This window comes from Pteropus medius, unplaced genomic scaffold (genome assembly GCF_902729225.1).
Source record: "Pteropus medius unplaced genomic scaffold, Ma_sr-lr_union100, whole genome shotgun sequence".
NCBI lineage: Eukaryota > Metazoa > Chordata > Mammalia > Chiroptera > Pteropodidae > Pteropus > Pteropus medius.
In genome coordinates, this window is record NW_024343733.1 from 7,244,776 (window position 1) to 7,271,503 (window position 26,728).

The 26,728-nt window shown below is 37.3% G+C and overlaps 1 protein-coding gene across 2 annotated transcripts in view; it reads right to left on the minus strand.

Annotated features, from left to right (window-relative positions):
• MAPK1 (mitogen-activated protein kinase 1) overlaps window positions 1-26,728 on the minus strand; it is an 82,772-nt gene that overhangs the window by 10,537 nt on the left and 45,507 nt on the right. For both annotated transcript variants that reach the window (XM_039868444.1, XM_039868443.1), the window contains 5 exons: window positions 25,264-25,446; window positions 23,393-23,582; window positions 15,324-15,440; window positions 10,157-10,271; window positions 9,730-9,861 (listed from right to left, as the gene is read on the minus strand). In XM_039868444.1, the coding sequence (XP_039724378.1) occupies window positions 9,730-9,861; window positions 10,157-10,271; window positions 15,324-15,440; window positions 23,393-23,582; window positions 25,264-25,446 (737 nt within the window). The remainder of the gene's footprint in view (window positions 1-9,729; window positions 9,862-10,156; window positions 10,272-15,323; window positions 15,441-23,392; window positions 23,583-25,263; window positions 25,447-26,728) is intronic.

Genomic DNA, 26,728 nt, shown 5'->3' on the forward strand with positions numbered 1-26,728 from the left:
GAAAGGTTTTGCAGTGGTGAGAAGCCGAAAGAATAGTCACTGAAATACTTTCCATTTCCTGTTTAAGTAAAGTGACCAAAAAATAATGGAACTAATAAGCATCACCTTGGGGAGAAGAGCCAATACACTGCCCATTGTCTCAGCTTCTTGAGACTGTGACCATCTGACAATCACAGACCCAGATCCAGAAAGGTGATGTGATCAGCCAAAGACTGAAAGTGGAAGACCAGAATTCAAACCCAAGTCTGCCTGCTACACCTGGACTTTTCCTACCACTCTGCTTTGCAGGTGTCAAAAGCAAAGGTTTTATGTACTTCTCTTAACTCCAAAGTGATTTCTTCAATGGTTAATTTATTTTTCAACATACAGAGAAGGCCTCCAAGGTCATAGAAGAAAATGGTTACTTGTCCTCCTACATGGTTTCAGCCTGTTCCTTCCAAGTCCTGGCTGAGAGTCATGTGTGAAGCACAGGCACCCCAGTCTACTCTGCAGCTTGGTATCTTTCTCCAAGGCCCAAAACTAAAGGTATTTTCTCAACCTAGCCAGAAGTCAGCAGCTGGACACTTATGTTGAGAGTGCAGTAAGTAAAAAGTGAATGTAGGATCAACAGGGATGAGACAGAGGGGCGGCTAATGAATAGCTTACCCTGCTGGACTCCGTGGCTAGTGTCCAGGCATCACCTCAAGCCACGAGGATAGCCAAAGGGCATGGCTAACTGTGGCTGGGACGAGGGTTAAGGGAAATGTGATGGAATACTTCCTGTATTTAGTATCAGGATTAGGTTTCAATGAGAAACAATACAGGTTAGAAAAGATATTAAAGAGGTAGCAAAAGGGACTTCATTTTAAAATGTCTCGTTTCATTTAGTCATGCTCAGACCAGTGGTTTTTAATTTAAGTAGCTGGTCCTTTCTTCATATTAAGTCCTAAGAGGAGCCTCAAGACAGATAAAAAGCTACCTCAGTTCTATAAGTTCTAGCTCATGAGCCGCCCCTAAGAAATCCAAAGATCCCAAGGAACCAGTCTGAAAATCTATTGCAAGTCCAAAAAAAGAACACAGTGACATTAAAGTAAACAATAATTAAAAAAAAGAAAAACACTAGCATCTACTTAATGAAGCAGCTATTCATTAGGATATCAATCTCATTCATTTGCAAATCAGCATATGCTACTACCCCCTAAGAATAGGATAGTAAAGGAAAATGATTTGAGTCATTTAATCATTAAAAAATGTTTTCAACTCTTGAGAACAGCAGGCCAGTATACCTTCTGAAGTGACTGTTTGTGTGCCAGAAGGTAACCTAGAGTGCAGATGGAGGCTAAGGAGGCACCTTACTGCCTGAGGTCGCTAAAAGGGGGGGGGGTGTGTGTGTGCATGCATGAGTTTGCATGCTCAGCTCTGACTCCCACTTGTGACTTCTCTTGTTGCATGCCACTCATCTTGATCTTCAAGACAATTAAGAGATAATAAATGTCATAAACTACATGTTAAATTCAACATAAAGAACTTTTCTCATGCTCATAAAGTAAACTGTAAAAATTTTTTTAAAAGCACACATAATGAATTTCTACAAATAGTACACTTTCAAATTTATTTTTGCCTGTATCGACAATCTTTTTAATACACACAAGTGTACCTTAGGAAATTAGGGAACAGTGCCATTTTGCTTTACAGGCTAGAGGACTTTTCAGAGCAGAAGCAGCTCTGAGAAATCCAGACACATTGGGCTTTGACCAAAGCACTGTCTAGGCAGCAGAAAAGGCATTTATTACTGCAGCTGTGACCCACAGTGTTGGGCCCACAAATGGGCTTGGTTTCAGAGGAGGCTCTCTCAAGGGTCAGGGCAGTGTAGCAGGACAGTCAAAAACTCAGGCACCTCTGGCTCAAATCCAAGTCCCATGGAATACCTGGCAGCTGTATGAACATGCGACACACCCTTTGCTGAGTGTGTTTCAAAGTCTTATCAGTAACACAGGTAAGAAAACCTACCTCATTTCCTGCTCCCGGAACCATGTCTCCCCCAAAAGAGCTCATACACATTTCCCTAAGAACTTTCTTAAGATTAAAAGTCATTTGGCCTTTTGCCCAATTAGATACTGTCTGTGTTAGGAAAAGTCCCGGAGGTCTGATTCTAACAGTATTATTTCTAAATCGTTGGGGGATACTTCCCCCTTCCAAATTTTGTTGGCATTAAATAGAAAAGCACTTCAAAGCATCCAGATGCTTTGTAGCTTAACTATTTCTAAAACAGATCTGTTTGTTTCTTCAAAACAAAAAATCCTAGGCCCTTAATCTTCCAGGTAACAATTTTAAAGGAAGATAGGTTTTTGTTGTTGCTGTTATTGCTTGAAAAATAACTGGATCTCTAGCCTCTTTTTACTGCAAGTGCTATTTCTGCATTATTCACAGCTACAGAAGGGGAAAAGGAGAGAAATGGGAAGCAGCTGGCAGGTGCTGATCCCATAGTCAGAGTGTGTGGCCTCCTTCCTCCTACACCACGCAGCAATCCACTGGCACCACTCGGATGGCATGAATCACGCTGCCTGTGCATATGCTTCCTTGGATACAGGTTTTATTCCCCGAAAAGACTGAAATCCCTCCAAGGCTGATCATGATTGTGGACTCTCTGGGGCCCTCCCAGAGCTCACACTTACTCCTCAGCGTCAGTGGGTGCTTAGCAACATAACCCCACCCTCTGGTCCATCAGCCTTTTTTCCTTCCTCTCCTAGCCCAGACCCCAGGGTGGGTCATCTGACTGGCTCTCCATAGCATCACTTCGGGTCCATCTCATCTACCTAGCAAAACTCTGATCTTAGGCTAAGTTTGCACTCTGTCACTTCCACCCTCAACCTGAGTGTCTGAGCAGGTCCAGAGAAAAAGACTTAATTGTGCAAACGGTGCCATAACAGTGTATCTCAAAAACTTTCTGGCACCAGAACCCTACTCTTAAAAACTATTAAGGATCAATTTCAAAAAAAAAAAAAAAAAAGCAGCTAATTCAGCTCATAATTCAAGCAACTGTGCAAGCGCTTTTCCTTGAGAAAACCACGTTCTATTCAGTATGCAGCAGACAAGTTCTACGTGTACTTCCCATTCTGCCACAGAGAACATTAGAAAGACATGTATGAAGGGTGAGATTTAATAAAGTGAGTGCTTCAACAAGGACGTTCTTACTGCAGTTGGCGCTGATTTTTAGCTGTGAGGGCATGGCACTGTTACTGCCTAGTCCTCTGTGAGGTTCTGGCAGTCTTGCTCACCACTGCTTCTCCACCAAGACTACAGGTTGCAGCGCAGAGAAAAGGGTTTACTAAAGAATGCCTTAGTGTTCTTATGAAAATAATTCTATTTTCACGGACACTCTGAAAGAGCCTTGGGACCTCAGACATCTAAAGAGCACACGCTATTGAGAACTGTTGTAGCACAAAAACTCAAGATTAAAAAAAAAATCTTATCCCCAGGCCCCCAAAAGCTCTGGGAAATCTCTGGCTAGTCCTTTCTCTAAGATTCTTTTCAACTTGCACAACTTGAATCATATAGCCTTTCTGTCAAATGACCTTCAGTACTCTCAGCAGGTATTACTGAGGGTACTACTGAGAAAACAGATCCCCAGGAATGACTTTCCTGGATGTCCCTCCACCCAGATTCATACACATCCTTACTGTATAGAGAAGAACCTCTCCCTAATTTAAAGCCAACTGTCTCTGACATGTGGCCTGATCACAACCAGCTCCCCCTATAGTCATCTATATCCACTTTCCATTTCAAACTTTACTCTCACACTCAATGTCTTAACTACTCTACTCTTATGTCGTCAGTCACCAACGGCCCTTAACTGGAAGTCTCTGCTGTATGGAGCTGCTGAATGTGCTCTCTTTTTTATAATGCCATCTTCTGCTTCTGTGAAATATTGCTCTATTTTCTTTGTCCATTCTTTCTACAGTCTTCAGGAGTTCCTTCTCCAGTGATCGTTGAAGGTTCACATTCTCCAGTTTCTTATACATCCCATTCTTCTACCTTCTCAATTTCTTGCATGATTTCAAATGCCCCGTATTAAATAACTCCTACATCTATCTCTCTAGCCTAGAATTCTCACCCAAACTTCAGATTAATGTATATAACTTTCTGTAGGTAATAAAAAAGGATATAGCTTACGATCCCATTTACAACTAATACATGTATTTAGAGGGACAACAAAGTCTACAAGCTTTTCAAATAGTGGGCTATCTGAGAAATGCAGACAGATTTCCTACAAAAGTACATTTAAAAAAAATTTAAAACATAAACGAAAGTGAGAAAGAACAGCATAACTCATTTTTTTTTTCATGCAGAATTCTTCATCTTTTTTCGTCTGTTGGTTTTACTTCCCAGTGTCCACTGCCCTTTAATCACATGGAGCTGCACTTGCCACAGGGGAGGTCTTAAACTTGCCCACACTCCTTGCCTGTGCTGTGGGAATGACGACACTGGCTTGGCCACAGTCACGTAGGTGGGTTCCCTTGGCTACAATGACTGGTCAGGGGTGGGTACAAAGTGGCAATGAGTGTCAGCTTCATACTCGGGCTGAAACTATCAGGAAACTGGCCAGTGTGAGCCTGGAGCTGCTAGTGGCCATCTTATCACCACAAGATGAAAAGAGCACAGAGGAAGGCAACATTGAAAGAAAAAGAAGTCCAGATTCCAGTCAAAGTGACGTTGCCCAGGAATCCCAACACGACTGAGCTTTTCAGTTATGAGAGCCAGTAAAATCCTTCTTTAGGCCTAAGCCAGTGGGCAGTAGGTTTTTGTTAGGTGTAAATGAGGCCTCAAACAGCTGACGCCCTATCCTGTGTGAACCACTCACCCAAGATCCCTCACCCCAGCACATGCTATAAAACATTTTACAAAAAAAACATTTTTAGTGACTTTTAATATTTAAGTAGATATATAATTTACTCAACCTTTCAATAAATGTTTGGCATTTATGTTGTTTTTATTGCCTACCAGGTGTCTTAAATTTAACATAGCACAAACGAAATTATCAAACGCTATGCCCCAAACTGCTCTTCCTATCGTTTTCTTCATCTCAGAATTTCTTGTGATTCTGTAAATTTCTTAATTGTATAATTTCTGTAAAATATGTGTTCTTGTCTTTTGCTCATTTATTTATCCATTGAGGTCTTAGGTTTCTCTTTGCTTTTTATACATTAATGATGAGTGTAACATTAATAGCTAATAATTCACCTTTCTTTACCTTTCCAAATTACCCTATGAAGTGGGAAATGAATTCTAATTTGAGATGAAGACATTGTGAAACAGAGAGTTAAATAACTTGTCGAAAAGGAAAGCCCTGAGATGGTGGAGTCCACTTGAACTCAGGAGCCCAATTCCAGAGCACACAGCTTAGCCACTTCGCTGTGCTGCCCTCAATGTGACAGGATAGGGATCCTTTAAGTTTATTTAATTTAGAACATTTTATACTTATTGCCCACACCTGATCTGTCTAATCTATATTGTTTTAAACTCTTATGTAAACAAATCTACTACCTTTCTTTTATGTTTGTTTTCTTGGTTTATTTTTAAAGCTTACAGTGATAGTCATTCTCCACATAGAGATCAGAAAAAAACATCAAATACTCTAAATATTGTTAGTTTTTAAAGGTATGATTTTTAAAAAGTATTTAATTGTTAATTCACTGGAATATACTTTGATGTGAATAATGATTTAAATTGATCTTCTTCCAAATAGCTACTCGACTAGTCCAGCACCATCTGCTGAGTAATAATCATTTCTTCCCCCTCACTGGAATAATTTTGGAAAGAAACTTAAGCTAGGCTCCTCTGAAAAAATCTATAATACTACTAGTTCAAGGGACTCAGTAATCAGAAATTTCCAACAAACATGTACAAAAATATTCAGTCTCACTCTTAATTGAAGAAAAACAATTAAAATGCCACTTCTCTCCCATTCGGTTGGCAGACCCAAAAGTTCAATAGTCAGAACTGCTGGAACAAAAGGCATGTGACAGAACTGCCAAACTGTCCCCCAAAGAGACTCAACCAATCTATATTCTACCAGCTGTCTCTGAGAACATCTGTTTCCCCATAGCCTTGACCACACAGTGGGTTTTCAAACTTTTTGATGTTTGTTACTGTGATGAGTGGCAAAAAAATGGAATTACTGACATTAATCAATGTTCATATCTCACATTGAATAAAAATGAGTACCTTTCCCTATATTTAAGAGACATTTACATTTCCTTTTCTGTGAATAATCATTAACCAGACTTAAAAGCACTTATGTTTCAGCTTTAAAGTTTTAATCTCTTGAGTTCCCCGAGGTTTTCCACTCATTTCTTTGTCATATAAGTATAAATCTGGACTATTCAGTTCCCTGTAGGCAGGCTCTTAATCTGTGTTACTGCTGTTCTATGTCCAAGGCCTGGGAATCCTTGAGGGCACAGAACAGACACTGAGATCTAGTTATTAAGTGAATGTATTTATGTATGTTATAGTTGAAAACTAGAAACAACCAGGTGGCAGATTACATATGGCCACAAATTCTTCAGAGCTTCCCATCAATGAGTGGATTTATTTCTCCACCTCTTGAATTTGGGCCATTTGCTCTGTGGCAGAAGTGTCTACTGTTCTAAGACCTAGCCTTTAGAAATGCTGCAGCTTCTGCTCTGGCTCCTTTGGAATATTTCTGTCATCACGAGAAGCACAGTCTGGTCTACTGTAGGAAAGGCAACAACATACAGAACCAAATGTAAGCTGTTGTAAGGCTACCTTAGACTATACAACTTGAGGGGAGCCAAGGAGACCCACCCAGCTGCACCTCGCCCAATGGTCTTATAAACAAATATGTGGTGGTTGTCTTAAGGCCACGAGTTGTGGAGTCGTTTGTTATGCAGCAATAGATAGCTGATATAAATGTCAAAGTCCAATGTGAGACTAACTAAAGACACTATGGGTCATTCCTACCAGGGAACACTATGTAAGCACTCTTTTTTGACTGCATATAAATGAAAAAGTTTTGGTCATAAGATCTCAGAATCTAGACATACAAACACTAGCGGTCTGGACATTCACACAACCCTGTGATGCAGGTACTATTACTAACACTATTTTACAAACGAGAACACTGAGGCCCAGAAAGGTTAAGTAAGTAGTTTGTCCAAATTTCACAAACTAGTAAGTCCCTGGTGCTGTGAATTGAACCCAAGAGGTCTGGGCTGCAAAGTCTATGCTCCTAACACAATGCTGTACTGCTCACTCTACTTCCGCCAATTCCATTTCTCCACTTTGTTCTATTTATAGTCCTTCTCTGCTTCTTCATTACAGTCATCCAAAACCTACGTTTAAAAATTAACTTTCTGGATTTTGGAGGTGTTAATTATTATCTGAATAGGTTAATCTCAAAGTTCATAACCTTAACATAAGGAAAAAAGTAAAAAAAAAAAAAAGTCAGAAATAATTTGATTCAAAACTCATAACTATGGCAAAGAGTAAGGAGACAAACAGGAGAAAAGTCTGGAAGGTCTGTTTATATCATAAAGTCTTAATTAGCAGTTTTGCTATACATATACCTCTATAAAAAGGCAACTCAGTAAACAGGTTTTAGGTAACATGCTTGGGACAATATAATACAGTTGTGTGCAGCAGGACATTTCCTGATGCACCACATATACCACGGTGGTACACCTAACCATACAGCCCAGGTGCATAGTAGGCTAGACCATCTAGGCTTGTGTAAGTGCACTCTGTGAAGTTTGCATAATGATGAACTTGCCTAACAATGCATATCTCAGAATGTAGCCCCGTCATTCATTAATGCATGACTATAATACAAGCCAATCTAATCAGTAACATGTACAATGCAAGTGAAGTTCTAAATTTTAAAAATTCTACAATTAGAATACATTATATAATTATGTAAATAAGCAGAAGTTGCGCACACATCGATTGGTACAGCAAAACATTAAAGGTTATTTTGGGATTCTGGTAATTAAATAATTAAGAATATTTCTTATTCTTTTACCTATTCTTTCTATTCTTCCAAACTGTCTACCATGATAATATACATATTTATATCAGAGATTTTAAAAGATAATTCCTCCTATACCCCCCCAAAATTCAATTTTAAACCACCAAGTAGTGCTGAACCTTGACTCAGGTCAATACATGAAACAAATTCAACATCTAAGTAGATAGTTATTAAGGTTAAAAAAATACACACATAAAATAGCAAAAATTAGATAAAGCTAAACTTTCAACAGAAGATTGGATAAAAATATTTATCATAGAATCATTAAAGATAAACCAGATGTATGCAAATATACTCAATTCTATTAAAAGTGACTATTAGGGAATAATTATAAAAGAATTTTACTTTCTCAATAAAATATTCCGATAATTTTTTAATTTTTACAAAAATGTTAACTTTTATAATAATTATTTCTAAAAATTAAAATTTAGGTAAAAATAAACCTATGTATGGAGATACAGAAAAATACAGAAGAATAAGCACCAAGGTGCTGGCAAGCTTCTCTCTCTCTCATCCCCTATTCTAAATCCCTTTCCCATTTTTAAGGACCCTGCCAACAGACACCCGGTCCACCTAGATAATCCAGAATAATTTCCCTATCTTAAAATCAGCTGACTTTAAGCAATCTTAATTCCCTTTTGTCAGGTAATAAAACATATTCAGAATCTGGGAATTAGGACATGAACATGGATACTTGTGGGGGTGGGGTCATTATTCTGTCAACCACAGCTTCATATAATAGCACGAAGTTAAAAAAAAAAATAGTTGCCTAATATATTTAACAGATACAGGTTAAATGGGAATAAAGGACAATTATTAAACAGTTAACTTAAAATATCAAAGAATAAAATCTAAAATATCACCTTTTTTCTTTTATAGATCATGCTCTTGGTGTCTCATCTAAGAAATTCTTCACTGAACCTAAGGTCACAAAGATTTTGTCCTATTTTCTTTTCAAAATTTAATAGTTTTGGGTTGTATATTCAGGTCTTTGTTCCTTTTTCTTTTTTTGCATATGGATGCCTAATTATTTCAGCATCATTCATTGAAGAGACTGATACAAGCAACAATACAGATAAATCTCAAGTGGAAGAATCCAGACATAAAATGCTATATAGTGCATAATCGCATTTATATAACATTCCAGAAAAGGCAAAACTATAGGGACAGAAACTAGATTAGAGATTGCTAGGGACTAGAGGGAAGGAACTGAGTACAAAGGAACATGAGGTGACCTTTGGGGTTGATGGAAATACTCTATTATCTTGATTGTAGTGGTAGTTACATGACTGTCTTTATACATTTGTCAAAATTCAAAGATGTGCACAACTAAAAAGGGTGAATTTTACTCTAAATAAATTATTCTTTAATAAACCTGACTTTAAAAATTATCAAATGATGAGATGAAATAAGGTATAATTTATTTTGCAGGATCCTCAACTTTCTGAACCATAAATATGTGGACTTAATCCAGATTAAAAAGTAACAAAGAAACTAAAAGGTAGACACTCCCCGACTCCCTTACCTACTACCACTGCTCCCAAATAAAAAGGGAAGAACGTAATAAATAGGCATTATCCAGTAGCCACAGGCTGGCTAACTTTTCAGGCTAGTGACCTAATAATTTAACAAAACAAACAAACAAACAAACAAACAAACAAAAGAAAGCTAAGCCAAAGAAAAATAGTGAACAAAATCATATTTACCTTTGGAGTCAGCATTTGGGAACAACCTGTTCCATGGCACCTTATTTTTGTGTGGAAGAGAAAGCAAATAGTTTCTAGCTTTTAAATTGATTATGCAATTCAGGTCTTCCTGTGATGGGGATCCAAGAATACCTATCAGATAAAATAATTAGCTGTTAATTATTAAGACCAGGGTAAACTGACCACATACACCATCAGCCGTAGGACAGAATGGATCCTGATAATTAATGTCTTCTCATACCACCTCTCAATGCTTATTTTCTTATTAAGCTAAGGGTCCTTAACATTTTAAACCAAGGAAGATTAAAAACTCATGTCTGTCAAAGGTTAGAGTTGTTAGAACTCTTAATTTCATGAAGTGACTCTGATGTAAACTGTGGGCAGTGAGCTGAGTAAATCTAGCCCCTAATGTGCTCAGGAACCTTACCCAGAATGTGGTTCAGCTGGTCGAGATAGTGCTTCCCAGGGAAGATAGGCCTGTTGGAGAGCATCTCTGCCAGAATGCAGCCTACAGACCAAATATCAATGGACTTGGTATAGCCCTGCAGTAGAAAGGAAGAAAAAATGAAGAATGATATCTGGTGTTATATGACACAAGATCTTCCTACACAAACAGGCATATGGCTGACAGGAGTTTTAGCTTCTCTTTTGGTTCTATAATTCAGAAATAAATGAAAAGAGCATGAAGAAACGAATAATAATTTGGCTTTCTTAAAAGATGTTGAACAACCAAGATTACTCAATTTTATTTTTCTTCAAAGTTGATTTATTATTAAATTAGAATTTCCAAAGTATACTTCATTCTTTTTTTCCCAAATGATTTGAGGAAAAGAATTAGAATTCTTTTAGGGTAAAGCTGGAAAATGGAAAAAGCAGTAACACCCACTGCTTTAGAACGTTTGTGGCCCACTCACTCATTTTGGAAACCTGGAAACCAACTCAAAAAGAAGGGGCACTGTTATACTCCCAGAATATCTTTATCCATTTTGCAAATCATTTTCAAAAAAGTCAAGCTGAAAACTCTTGATCTCTGCAAAAAAAAAAAAAAAAGTGTGTGCTGGCTTTAACATATTTTCCCAATATTTTACCAATCCCTATTTCTTTTCTTCTTTTTCTATTGATTTTTCAGGTATAATTTTTCTTTTAAAAGAATTCTGTGAAAAGACACAGAAGAGTTATCTATATCATACAACAGTGCAAAAAAAGATGTTTCTCCAAAGGACCGAAGCCGAATTTCAGAATGAAAAGCAAACGGGACAAAATAACAGGTGTAGTGATAAATGGAAAAAGAAATGTAGAGAACAGCTAGAGAGAAAAAAAAAAAAAATCAGCTCAATATTAAAGTTTAGGGAAACAGCAACATTTTTTGGAAAATCAAATAAAGAATTAACAATCAGATCTATAGCCATGATAAAATGAGGTTGAATTTTAAAATAATTCTTCCCAAAATTCTTGTAATCCAAAATAACTTTTGCTTTGGGCCAAAACTAAATAAAGAGCATTTAAAGAACACAAAAAGTAAATAAAAGGAATCAGGGCTCCCTGGAGAAATGGCTGCTCCAAGTCTGGGACAGGGAAAGTACTATAAAGTAAACTTAGACCATTAGTGCCAAAAAGCAAGGATAGTGTAGCGGGGACATGTCAAAAGTAGTTCCCACTGGAAAATCTGGGATAATATGAACATCAAAATTCAGAATGGTATATATAGATTATAAACTACTGAATAAAATAATCATGAATTAATAAATAGAACTAAAATATAGAAGCAATGATAAGACTTATCAATGGATGGTAAAACTTTGTGAAAGTTTGATGAAGGTAACTTACATAGTCTTAAAGTATTTCTCAACAAATTCCTATTAATTACTACCGTAATAATTATTACTGTAATTAATCATAATTATGGTGGAGACCTGGAAGACATCATCTTAAGCAAACGATCAACATACACTGTATTGATATTGACATAAATCAGATATGCCCCTGATATGATGCACTAAGAAGAAGAAAATATTGTTTCTGTGGTATTCATGCCCCAAATGCATGACACAAAACTAAGGTGCATTCTACAAAACAGCTGACTTGTACCCTTCCAAAATGTCAAGGTCAAGAAAGGCTGAAGAGCTATTTCAGATTAGAGGAAACTAAAGAAACAGTGCAATGTGTGAGCCTGGACTGGGACAGGGCGAGGGACAAAAAGAAGAAAAGGTATAAAGATTATTACAGAAAACACATCCGAAGTTGTATTAAATTTCCTACTTTTGATTACTATACTACGGTCATGTTAGAGAATATCCTTCTTCTAAGGCAAAGTTTCTCTCCTTTGGCACTAATGACTTTTTGGGCTCAATAAGTCTGTTGTGGGGCTGTCTGGTGTACTGTAGGACGTTTAGCAGCATCTCTGACCTCTAACCACTTGATGCCAGTAGCACTCCCCTCTCAGCTGTGAAAACCAAAAATGTTTCCAAACACTACCAAGTGTCCTCAGGGAACACTGAACCACTGTTTTAAGAAAATAAACACTGAAAGGTTTAGTGGTAAAAGAGCACACCTACCAGTTATTCTCAAATGACGAAAACACACACACACACACACACACACACACACACACGCATAGAATGAAAAGCAAATGGGAAAAAGGATAAAGAATCGGTGAGTCTGAATTTGGAGAGAAGGGTGTGCAGGAGTTCTATCCAGCAGTTCTCTAAGGGTGGTGCCGAGGCCCATCCAGCTTTCCCTAAGGCTCTGAGAGGTGACGCTCTATTTATACTACTACTGTTGCTGTCTTTTCACCCATCTCTCGCAAGTCAAATTTCTTACAGGAGATTTTTCCAGAGGCAACATGACATGTGATATTATACATGAAATGTGATAATATTCAGAAAACCTACATAATTCAGTGACCCAGTATTTTCCAAATGCTTAATATTACAAAATCATGCATGGGTCTGAGTGTAAGGTAGACCAATGGATTTTAATAAAACAGCACAAAAAGTTCACTGACATGGTTTCGGATTCCATGTTACAATCAACCTTTCATTTGTTGAGTTGTGGTATCAGAATAGCCACAAGTAGCTAATATAGTCCCTTTCTCAAATAAGTATCCATGTGAAGACTTCTTCATTAACTTACATCAAAACAACATATTTGACAGAATGCAGACCAAGATGAGAATCCAGCAGTATTCTATTAAACCAGACAATAGAGATTTGCAAAAATGAAAATGCTATTCTTCTCACTAAAATATTTTTGTGGAAAACAGACATTTTAAATAAAATATCTAATTTATGTTAATATACAGGAGAGGTTTATTGTTATTTAAAAATTAATATTTTAAAAGTTTCAGTTTTATTTTCTATATAGTACATATTGATAGATCTAACTCACATAAACAAAACCTGGTTGGAGTCTTTGATAACTTTTAAGAGATTGAAGGGGTCTTGAGGCTAGAATGTTTGAGAACCACTGCCTAATACTTTTCTTGAAACATTTCTGCAAGTTGAAAATTCTATCAAAATAAAATGTTACAAATTCATATACATGCACACATTACTCTAGGTTTGCTCAAACTGGGACAATTCGAGTATTAAAAAAAAAGATAACAAGAAGCACATTAAAAAGAATCCATGAGTCTATAAAAATGTTTTAAAAACAAAGGTGGGTGACAAAGGAAGTGAAAGAGAAAAAAGGGAAAGCTCTTTTTCATAAAAGAATGCCAGCTAATAAATGTAAAAGGAACAATAAATTTAGAAAATCACCGTTTTTGCAAACTCTAATACGGTGACTAATAGAGGCAAGGGTCATCAAGGGGTAAACCACCGGGGGAAAGGCTGCTAGGAAACAGAAGATCTACATATATGGTTTCCAAGAATCTGTGGAGTTTGTGCTGGAAAGGTGTGACCTAAGCCTAATCATGAGGAACTAATCAGAAGAACTAAGAATGTGAACCATTCTGCAAAACAACTCATCTATACTCTCCACAGTATTTTGGTATCATAAAGAAGAAAGGGTGGGACGACTGTTCTAGTCCGAGCACAATCCATGGAACTTGATTAAATCATGGACTGAAACAAAACAAAAATATCTGTAAAGAATTTGGGGAGGGGGCAAGCAACTGGGATGTTACTGAATTAATGCTGATTATCTTAGGTGTGCTAAGGGTATTGTGACTGTGGAGAGAGTACTCTCCCTAGTAGTAGTATGCCCCAAAGGTCTAGGAATAGTGTTAGTTTATGTTGGTGAAGTGTCAGAGGGTTTGACAAAAAAGTAGAGGAAGGGAGGGAGGCAAAGACAGACAGGCAGAAAGTGGTAAGATGTTAATAGGTGGTGAACCTAGGTAAGAGGTATATGGGTGTTCACTGTACTCTCAATTCTTCTACATTTGAAAATGTTCTAAATTAATAAAAATAAAAACATGAATACATTGCTAGAAGTAATATTCTCAGGCTGCAAATAAAAAAGATTTTCACTATAGTTAACTCTGCGAGGAGAAGGGAGAGCTGGGCACTTTGCAGAACACAGAGGCCACTCTCCTGGCTACTGTCCTCTGGAGGGTGACTGAGAAATGAAGACAGTGGTGGCATCTCAAGTTGTGATGGAGGCTACAAGGTCATGAAGCTGCCAGGATAAAAAGCACACCGACAGCTCTCCTTTACAACCAGCACACACCAAACGCGTGCAAGTGAATGCCTCTGGTTTGGAGTGGCTGTCACATGGGCCAGTCTAAAGAAAAAACCTGGTGTGTGGGATTATTTGTAATACAGAATAAGAGAATCAACAGAGCATTTTCTTCTTTGAAACATCTGCTACACTGAATCCTTTACAATGGAATTTACTTTAATGAAATTTTACTTCTGTAACTGAATTGAACAAATGTATGATATCAAGAATAACTGTTTTAAACAAATTCCATCTCCTCACAAAAACAATCTAATGTTCATCCCAAGCCCTTCTACTAGTAATAGATGGAGGAAGATAATGCAATTTCTGGTTCCTAGACCTGAGACACAAGGTCTAATGTCTATTTTCACTGCTTTTCTCCATGTATCTTAACGTTACATTACAGTAAATGGAATTAAATTCAAGAATCTCATAATCTTGAGTTATTAGATACAGGAAGTATGTCAGGCCAACTTAACTCCTCTGAATCTAACACCTTATTCATACACTATTTGCAAATTATATACTAAAAATACTGAGTCTCAATCTCCATAGACGCCCTCAATGCTTGCCACCTGTTTCATAAGTGTAACACAGATGACATATTTCACTTTTTCTTGCTTTTATATATTTATTCCATCATTTCTTCTGATCAAGACACAGATCTTGTTAGAAGAGTTTGCCTGGGACCTAGATGTACTCTTCCCATCCATTTGGAGCCTAGAGGAACACATGTCACTTGGATTAACATAATTTTGAAAGTTCAATGCTGAACAGGAGATTACAGCAGCACCTTGGTTCTGGCCAAACACAGGCTGGCCAGATAGGCAAAGACTCGATCCAGGTAGAAAGAGGCTTACTGAGAGGGAGGTTTACTGCAACATCCAAAGTTCTTTGGTTTCTTGGTTTTCTTTTCATGCAAACTTGGTCCTTACCTTGGAATTCAACATAATTTCTGGAGCCCTGTACCAACGTGTGGCTACATACTCCGTCAGGAACCCTGTGTGATCATGGTCTGGATCTGCAACACGGGCCAAGCCAAAATCACAGATCTAAGAGAGAAAAGAATGCAACACCTTAGAGATTCTAACCAATTTAATATCAAAACATCATAAAAATAAGACAACAGCAATTTTTATGGTAATAAGTAGCTGCTACTATTACTATATGGCAGGCTCTTTGTTGGGAATTCTACATACTCATCCTTATTTAATCCTCGCAAACCTGAATCGCAGTGATGACAATCTACATGTCAGAGACAAGGAAAGGCTGGAGGAGTCTGTAACAAGATACATTTTAAGAGGTATCCCACCTTTCATTATCTGCTTATCTCATATCAATTTCTTCTAGGTCACCTGACAAAAACTGTTCTGTATAAAAATAAAGTCATCAAAAACCGCCCAGGATCCTTTCTAGGGCCCTCACCTGCTGGCACTCCCCCGATCATCACTGCTAGGATAAACTCTTCACCTTGTATTTCTGCTTCTCAGATTTCACTTCCTGCTGTTCTTCTGCCTGTTCCATGAATGTAGGTATTTCCAAAGATTCTTTCCACTTTCCTTCCCTTCCTTGTAGTCAAATCTACTCTCAAAATTTTACAAGGTGTTTCATATACTAAGACTATTTTAAAAAAATATCCAGCCTCTAATTTCTCCTGACTCACTGCTGGCCTTTCATCATCTGGCTATCCAATACTTTGGTTCTACTCCAGGCTCCAACATATATAAAATATAACTATAATATATTAGGTAATACAGTTGCAGGACACTGTAAGTCCTTGGTCCCTTGGGAACAAACCTGAGAGAGAGGTATGTTAATAAAGACCAGCCAGAGTATAAAAGGTGGCCTAGAAGACAGACAAATTTGGAGGCTTATTGCTTTAACTGAGCTAAGAAATGATAAGGCCCTGAACTCAGGCCATAAAATGGAGACAAGAGGAAGGGACATACCTTGGAAATATTCATAAGATTTAAATGGACATCAATCTCTGCTTAGATATCCCATAGTTGAGAGCCTCAATAATTCAGAAAGATTCAGGAATGTCCTATCCACCTGACAAATGTCTTCCTCTAGCCTCAGACACTAGCATCTACACATACCACCTCTGATCCTACAGGCCCTGCTGCTTGCTTCAATTGTAGTATTCAAGAAGAGTTATATATCTGTGTTGCATATTTTCTGTCTCTTGACATACGGTCACTGTATCTTCAAAAGGAGCAAAGAGCAAACCTCCTTCTCCAGTTACTACTCCAAAGGCCACTTTCCATGTGTACTTTCACAGTGAAGAAATTCTAGGTCCTGTTCCATAGCTACCTCCAGCCACTGTCCTCTCTCAGTCTACATAACCTCTACCATAGGCACTGGTCTCACCTTTCAAAGCTGGCTTGCTTGCCAATACCACTATAACCCCGACACCATGGGCCTGTCAGAGAATCTGGTTGATATATGACCATAAGCTTTTAATAGGGATCATAGTAAGTTCTAACTTTGGCTTGCCTTATCTTGAGGCTTTTATGTACCTGCATCCTATTTGTTTCTTTATAGCCTTCTTGCCTGTATAATAAACTGCAGGAAGCCTTCTCAGTACTTGTGCCCAGGATATTCACTAGCAACATCATCCCATTAGGCATGATTTCCAACTTAGAGAAGCAATGAATGATTGATTCCTTTGTCTGTAGGGGAGTCCTCTATGCCACTGAGAATCCTCACGTGCCATGTTGGACTACCACTGACCGACCCATTTCGGTTCTGTGTGGTTTGAACTTTTCAGTGTCTGTGACCCACAGTTTCTCTTTTTTTTCAGGACTAACACTGTATTTTTAGATTCAAGTTCAAACAGAACTTGTTACTCTATGTGCCTTCTGTAGTGTAAACGGACAATTGAAGTCACGTTCCGAATCTGCATAGAAGAAATACTGCATCTTGTCAGCAGAGAAAAGCCAGAAGCCCCAGATCATGACCACAGATCCTTCACCATCCTCTATGCATGGCGTCACAAAGACTAGATAGATCGAAATTTGATACACAGCTTTTTGTGGGTCAGCTGAATCACAAAACAAATCCCAGATTTTTAAAAATCAAAATAAAAGAAATTCACAGATCAATGAGGCCACTTATTGATGCTGATGTTTCCATACTCCCTTGGACTTAGACAAAAGCTAAATTGTTGCCTAAGTGCTTTTTCTAAAACATAAGTCACCTCTCTGGCTCAAAAATTTTTTAACTAATCCCTTGTGTACACTGAATGAAGTCCATGTTCTTTACACATGACTTTCAAGACCATTTACAAACTGCCAACAAGCCACCTTCCTGATCTCATCTCTCCGACCACCATCTCTGTCCCACATCTGCTTCTATTTACCCCAGACTATATCTGCTTCTCTTACTATGCAATGCCTTCTCAACTGTGTGCCGTATCCATGCCATTCCTTATTCTAAATACCCAATTTGAAAGTTATCACTTCTGAGAGGTTTCCTAGGAATCAATACCACTTCCAAGAATTGCTCACTTTTCTGAACTCCTCTACTCCTTTGTTTGATGCATATTAATGTAAGTACACAATCACAATCCATGACAGTTAGCTATGCATTTGCCTGTCTCTCCAACTAGAATTTAAGTCTCCAGAGAAAGGCAATATTTGACTTACTTTTTATTTCTAAGTGTCCTATACATAGTGGGTACTCAACATCTGATGAATAGATGCCTTACTTTAAATGTTTATAGGAAACACAACTGGGGTGAATTAATTGGCAGGGATTCTAGTACAGCAGGTCCTTGAATAACATTGTTTGGTCCAATGTCATTTTGTTATAATGTTTAAAAACTTAACTTTTATTTATATCAATTAGCCCATGTAAAACTGGTTTCATTACATGTCTGCTTAAAGTTGCAGAACCTATCAACAACATTAAGTGAAGACTTATTATATTGACTATTTTCATAATATTTGAATTACTGATAAGATCTTAAAAATAAAAATCAGGATATAAAGTTACCAGGTTGAACTCTTACATTAATGATGATGTTAATAAAATTATATTGTTCAAAGTGGCAATATTAAGGAAGAAGGGATAACTAAAAATTAGAATTATTAGCATTCCTTCACTAGGAAAGACAACTTATCACTCTGAATGCTGCAATACATCTATTTCTTTAAAGTTAAAAACAAATGGGCAGTTGCTCTTCCTCCTTTCTCTCCAAGAAATCCAGTCCAAAAGTCATTAGGTGTGGTCATGCAACCTAAGGGTCACTGTTGGGTGGGGAAAACCACAGTATCCCAGAGGGGTAGGTAGCATCCAACTTGAGTTAAGAGTGGGCTCCAGATGGGAACATGATCTAGGTGAGGTGAAGAGAGTCCATGTGGCAGGAGCAGCACACGCAAGGGGTTAGAGTCTGAGCAAAGTGAGCAGAGGGCCCACGGATTACATTGTACAAATCAGTTATTTCACTGGAGTTTGTAAAATGGTGACTTTTCTAATTTTATTATTCTAATTTACTGGCTGGCATTCTTTTAAAGAAGAGGTGTCATCCTTTCTCTTTAGTTACCAATTTTCAGAACAGTGAGCTGGTATAAGGGGGACCATATTTTATTATTTGTATCCCCCATGCCTAGTACAGGGTACAGAACCAGCAGGTTCTCAAAACTTATTGGTCATAATTTAACAAAGAAAAAGATGTGGGGTTTAGACCTTTAAAAGACTTAAGACCTTTAAAACTCCATTCACAGTGATCAGTGGAAAGCTCATGTGATTAAAAAAAAAAGTTCCCTTAAAACACTACAATACTGAAGACTGACTAAATTTATATGGCATTAGCCAAAAAACTGCCAAGGCTATAAAATAAAGAAGCAATCATATTTAAGATAATTCTTTATGAAGGAAGATAGACAACTAGCATATGGTACAATAAACATAAAATAACCTATAGCACCTTCTACCTGCCTACTTTTTGGGCTATGTAAATTCAAATATTCATAAAACAAAGGAAGCTCCAAAGACAGGTTTCATTTCCTATCTTCTAGAGTCCAGTACGTCCAGAACCACACGTGCTGTGATCCCAGCATCCCAGGACTCCTAATGGGATTTCTGTGGACTCAGTCTAGCAAAAAGCAAAGATACAGACTGCTAGAGACCACGACCTCCTGGTAGTTCCATTAAAAATATGCTAGCAGAATCTCCAATTCTTTGCGTTTCTATGGCCCTGGGAAATAAAAAGAGTCAAAACTGAGTCCCAGAATGGTCCCCAGAAGCCAGCCTCTGTTGGGTCCCAGGGCTTCAGACAGCAAGTGCAAAGTATGTTTATGGAAACCAAAAAGGAATCTGATTGCTGTTGGCCTTAACTGGTATCAGAGTCAAAAGTTAAAGGACTAAGACACTGACAAGAGCTGACATCTTGAGGGCTCAAGAGTAGGAAACACTTCAGTAACACAGAAGCCAATGGAAAAAGGAGAAATGACATAATCACCTACTTGAAAATTCAAAGAGATCTAAATAACAAGAGGTGAGTAATGTCACAGGTTACAAACTTTCTAGACACAGGGGCCACTGGGATGAGCAGTGGGATTACTCCAAGGTACTGAGGATGTGATTGTTGTAGTGACTCTAGAGCTCAATCAGAAAAGACTATTCTCCCTATCAGTGCTCTCTCCCAAGATATATGTACCTGAACTGCCACCATACCCCCCAATCTGCCTTTCAGACGTACTCGCCATGACAAATCAGTAATGATGTATACCAAACTTGTCTTTGGAATGAGAGTCTCTTCTGAATATTTATGCCCATGTGAATGATGCACAGCCCATATATACATTTTAAAAAATGTGGGTGAATTATACTGTGTAAATATCTAAACCATCCTATTGTGTTTTTGAGTCTCTGTGTTAAATTGGGTTTTAAAAACAATGCCTGGATAGTGCAGATGGCTAACAATACACATATATCAGTGTGGTTGTAAATTTGAGTGAGTAGTGAATAAAATGGCCCTAGGTAAAGACAAGTCTGCTAACAGTGAAGAGACAACAGACAAAGTAGTATGATTCTGTTTGTATTCTTAAGGATGAGGCATTTTCAAACAAAAGTCAACTTTTCCCAGAAATATTACATAAAATATTGATTGGGAGTGTCTCGCCAAAAACAAAAGCAATCTGCAGTAACAGTATTGTGGCAGAAAGAAACAGAAAGAGAAAACACTAGGAGACACAAAAATATTCACTGTAATTTTCTGAGAAAACCACTAAGAGCCAACGAAGCGTGGCCATTCCTAAAAGGGCTTCATTCCTTTTATACCCACCTGGTTTTTAATTGCATAGATCCATGGGAAAGGATCTAGTTACATCCCATGTGGAAAGTACATGCATCTAACTTGGAAGTATCTTAAGAGGTAACAAGAGTCCAATCCAACCATTTCTTATGTAGTAATCTGTCTTCCATAACACCTCACGGGATGTCAGCCACTCTGTTTTAGACTCCCAATGACAGCAGACAAGCAGACCATCTAATGACAGAAACCACTGCCTTTTATAGACAGTTCCAGAAGACTCTCCGTGATTTACCTCCAACCAACTTCTCCAGCTTTAGTATCAATGATTCCTTTTTACTTACCCAAAGCTGTAGCTGCATGGAGCAGGTCTCTGTTTGTGTACTAGGCCCTTACTATTTACTTTTATTTCTGTTGTTCCTTCTGCCTACAATACCCTATGCCCAACACAGCCACTTGTCTACTGAAAGCCTTCCCATCCTTAGAGAGATACAATCTTCTTCCTGATGCCTCTCATAGCTCCAGCCAGAACTAACCCACCTCTCTCCTTTGTATTTGTATATCATTCTTTTCAATATCTCTGTCATAGCAGATATTATTACAATCATCCATTGTTTCAAATTTCTGACCTATTTCAGGAACAGACACTTATCTATCTCCCTTGCCAGGTACATCTTACAGGGCTTCTCACAGGAATGTCTGCTGAACTTCAGTCCAAGAAACAATCACTGCTATACATCTAAATGTACTTTTTAAACAGTTTTATTAAAGTATAATTCACATACCATTCAACTAACCCACGTAAAGTACACAATTCAACGGTTTTGGTATAATAATCACAGAGTTATACAACCATTATCACCATCCAATATTAGAACATTTCTGTAACTGCAAAAAGAAACCTTATACCCATTAGCAGTCTATTCTCAATCTCACTGGCTTTAGGCAACCACTAATCTACTTTTTGTCACTATAGATTTGTCTGTTCTGGTCATTTCATATAAATGAAACTATACAATATGTAGTCTCTTATGATGGGCTTCTTTTATTTATATGAAATCTACCACATTTATCCATCATCTGGACATTCATTCCACTTTTGGGTTATTTTGCTACTATGAATATTTGTGTTACTTTTTATGTGGATACATGTTTTAATTTTACTCGGATATACACATAGGAGTGGAATCTTTGCTAACTAACACTAATCATCTGACTTTTTGATTACAGCCATCCTAGTTTGTATGAAGTGTTTTCTCATTTTGGTTTTGATTTGCATTTCCCTACTGACTAATGATATACTTATTGGTCATTTGTATATCTTCTTTAGATCAATATCTATTCAGGTCTTTTGTCCATTTTTAAATTGGACTATTTATTATCTTTTAATTGTTGAGTTGTTTTTCATATATTCCAGATGTCTCTTATCAGATATACGATTTACAAATATTGTCTCCCATTCTGTGGGTTGTCTTCACTTTTTTTTTGATGGTTTACTTTGTAGCACAAGTTTCTAAGCTTGATGAAATCTAATTTTTTTTTTCTTTTGTTGCTTGTACTTTTGATGTTATGTCTAAGGCTCTGCCTAACGCAAGACTGCAAAAATTTACTCCTGTTTTCTAAGTGTATTCTAGTTTTAGGTCTTAAATTTAGGTCTTTGATTCATTTTGAGTGAATTTTTGTACATGAGGTGGGTCCAATATTATATTCTTCTGCATGTGCCTATCCAATTGGTCCAGCACCATTGTTGAAAAGACTATTCTTTCCCCAATGATCTTGGCACTTATTGAAAATCAGCCAATCACAAACACATAGATTTACTGATTCTCAATTCTATTCCATTGATCTACATGAATACTCTTATGCCAATATCCCACTGTCTTGATTACCAGAGCTTTGTAGTACATTTTGAAATCAGAAAGTGTGAGTCCTCCAACTTTATTCTTCTGTAAGATTATTTTGGCTTTTCTGCGTCTCTTGAATTTCCATATGCATTTCAGGAACAGCCTATCCATTTCTGCAAAAAAAGCCTACCTGAGGCTTTGACAGGAACTGCATTGAATCTATAGATCAATTTGGGGAGTACTACTATCTTAATAATACTAAGTCCTCCATTCTATGAATATGGGATGTCTTTCCATTTAGCTAGGTCTTCTTGAATTCACATGTATTTTTATCAGACTGAATCTACATCCCTTCATCATATTTAAGACATTTGTAGATCTCCCTATTTATTTAGCTCTGCTACCTAATAAAATAGAAATATATACACACGCATTGCCCATTTTCAAGAGAATTCTCAGGACAGTAAAGTATCTAGAGCTTACCTATTTACTGAGAATGGCTTATTTAGGTGTTATTGTCAGTGAGGTTTTCTGAGTGTTCTCTGCATAAAATTTATTGAAGAAAAATGTCACCAATGAAACAGATCACTTTTTAACTTACGCATAATGCATGTGATCCTATATATATATATATATATATATATATATATATATATATGTACAAATGTATGCAATAGTATAGAAAAAACTTTGGAAGAACATACACAAATCTGTTTTAGTGGTTATCTCTGGAGAGGAAGGTGCAATGAGATAAAAGAAGAAAACTAGCATTCTTGCATTTTTTTTTTTTTTTGCCATAAAAATGTTTTCGTGTATTTCTGGTATAATTTTAATAATAGAAATGCCACCGTGTAAAAGAGTTTTTTCAATATATAGCGTCCTAAGAGTAAATAATCTGGCTGACCTTGAGATCACAGGTGGTGTTGAGCAGCAGGTTGGAAGGTTTGAGGTCACGGTGCAGCACATTAGCTGAATGGATATACTTTAACCCTCTGAGGATCTGGTAAAGAAAATAGCAGATATGGTCGTTGCTGAGGTGTTGTGTCTTCAAGAGCTTGTAGAGATCTGTTTCCATGAGGTCCTGCACTATATATCTGTTTGGACGGGGTTAAGGTAACACACCAAATAGCTGGTCACACTCAGCAGAGCACTGAAGACAAAACGAACCCTCTCCCCAAACAGTCCATTATTACATCATGAGGCCCCTATGGAAATGAGAAACTGATGACAACTTATATATCTTTATGGAAGGAATATGAAGTAGTTAACTCCTTTTTAGGTCCTGTGAGACAACAGGCATTATATCTGCCTGATGTGACCGATTATGGGCTTAGAATGAAACCTCAAACAGGCTATTGTGGGTTATCCCTGTTCTCCAAGTTGTCCACCATCACAAAGCCCCTCTAAGAAGTTTTTGTTGGAAGGGACTGGGAGAGGGTGGTGGACGAGCAAACATTATACACATCCTCTTCTCTTTGTCTCGGCAACTTGTAATGTCACTGTTCTTTTACCTTGCTTTTAGTTCTCTCATTCTCCTCAAAAATCTACCATAAAATTTTTGGAAATATAGGCCTAAAATACACTGCTACTAAATTCGACCCTTATTTATTTGCTTGATCCTTCAATTAATTAATATTAAGATCTGGTGAAATCAGGCTTAGAAGGGGCTCATGCTAGCGTGCTCCTCTTGCTTTCTTGCCAATCTATGTAACTAAGCATTCAGAATTTTAGCTATGGCTAACTTTTTTCTTATAGAAATTAAATTATAAAAGCCTTTAGCTTTTAATTTTATAATATTATTTCATTAGCAATGTTTTTGCATTTCTTATTAATTTCTGTGTAAATATTATTGTACGTCTCCTACATATTCATGATAGATGAGACATAGTATGGGATTCAAAGGAAACCAACTCGAAAACTTGTCATCTGAAAGAGACTTAATTTTTACCCAAAAGGTAAAGCAGGACAACAGGTGATAGCAGCAGGAGGCATTTCACTTAAAATATCACTACAACTTAGTAACGGAGCTGTTTAAAAATGGAAAGGGCTGCCTAGAGACAGTGAGCTGCCTCTTCAGGGAGGGGCGGAATGCTAATTAAGCAAACTGGTAGGAATGCAGTACTAGCTGAAACTCTAACTTTCTTCTGGCAGATACTCTTCCGTATACTTAATGCTTCTATTCTTTCAAGTGTAGTCTTTACCCAGGTTGCATCCTCAGGACCTGTTTAGTCCAGATTTCCAAATGTTGGTCATAATTAGTAACATAATTTCAGAGCTGATTAGCCTTAAAGATCTTGAGGGCTAGTACCTTGATTTTAAAAATAAGAAAACTGAGATCTAGAGATAAAATGACTTTGTCTAAGATCAGGACAGTAGATTTGACTAGGTGATATCCAGGGTATCCTCTTTCTTAGTCCACGGCTCTTCTTTTCCTTTTCATCATCATAACAAACCATATCCTGAATGGAGAAAGCGTGACTGGAAATGGTTACTAACCAAGATTTCCCATAACTACACTTAAAGGAAATCTTTACTGAAGCTAACAAGAAAAAACATCAGACTTGCCAAAGGCACTAAAAATAGATACAACTGATAAAATAAATCAGAGAAAAACTTTATATTATGCAAGTGTTATAGTAAATGGCAAGCAGATTACAATTTCCCCTTAAATGTGCTTTATATACTTTTCTTTTACTCTGTAAGTCCAGGACATTTCAAGTTACATTTACTTGACAAGGTGATCAAGCAGTGGAGTCAGCTGTCTGAAAAGGATACACATCTTTCATTTGCTCGATGGTTGGCGCTCGAATAATATCATTGATTCCAATGATGTTCTCGTGTCTGAAGCGCAGTAAGATTTTTATCTCCCTCAGGGTTCTCTGGCAGTAGGTCTGGTGCTCAAAAGGGCTGATTTTCTTGATAGCTACTCGAACTTTGTTGACATTATCATAAGCAGAGCTAAAAAAAAAAAAGGAGATGGGGGAGGGAAGAGATGGCATTAAGAACTGTTTTCAGAACATCTTGGCAGAAAGAATGCAAACTGGTAAAGTATTAAATGTTTAGCACTCTGGGTAAATATTTGTTTCATACACATGAAGGCAGCATGTATATTATCCACAAAAAGGCCTCAAGCTATCATGCAGCTAGAGGATGCAGCTGGCACAGTATAGAGCACATACTGAATCTCAGACCTAACCGAGGGCCTGGCCTGGCCCTGGTAACTGTGGATGGCCATTTTCATAAACCCAGCAACATGGGTTTATGCCACATATATACACAAAAACATTTTCCCACTGTTTTTAACAGCAACAGCATTCTGGTGAGAGTAATCATTTCTGCCTCCAAAACAACTTCCTGCTGTTGTATTAGATTCCCCTAATTCAGCAGAAACATTCAAACGACCATCAACCACATCTTCATCCCTAACAAAAATGGACCCGAGAAGACACCTTGAATACTTATATCAACTTTGTCTTACTTGCAAAATTACATCACTCTTTCTCCTCACCCTTCGCCCAAAAATATTTAACCAAGGTGTTTGAGTAGTCTTATAACAAAACCTAAAAGTATTCTTCAAAAAATACTTTCATAGCCATAACAAAGGCCCAGTTATTTCTAAGTTGTCCTTAAGGTCTGAATTCCAAGCAGAAGTAATAATTCTATCTTTAATTTTATGATGAATTTGAATCTTAAATATTATTACTATATTTTTATCAGTATTCTATTGAATCTTCTCTATAAAAGCTTTTTATAACAATAAATACCAATGTCTGGTCCACTGACTGGGGCAATGAAATAAAATTGACAGGCAATAAGACATTATTTCTTGTTTCCTGAGGGAAATGCTAGAAATATAAAACAGTAAAGTTTATTCTCAAGTCTGTGCTTCTACAATGATATTTATCAGTCTACTTATTTTGAGACTTATTTGATGCATTTGCCTGACTCCATCAAAAAACTATGCTGCAGGAGAGACCTTATCTCACTCAGCCTCAATTCGCCCACAATACCATTAATACACTGTACACAGATATCCCCCAATCCTTTAAAATTAAAAATATGTTCTTAAATAAAACAATCATTATTCAAATCTTATTTTGCTTTGGTTTGCTGAATGAAGGCCTAAACCAAACAAAGGGATATGTACATGTTGTTTAAGCAAGCTTATTCAATATTAGGAATATTTTCAGAAATTAACTTTTTGAGTAATTCAAATCATAGCTAGTCCCTGAGTTACAAA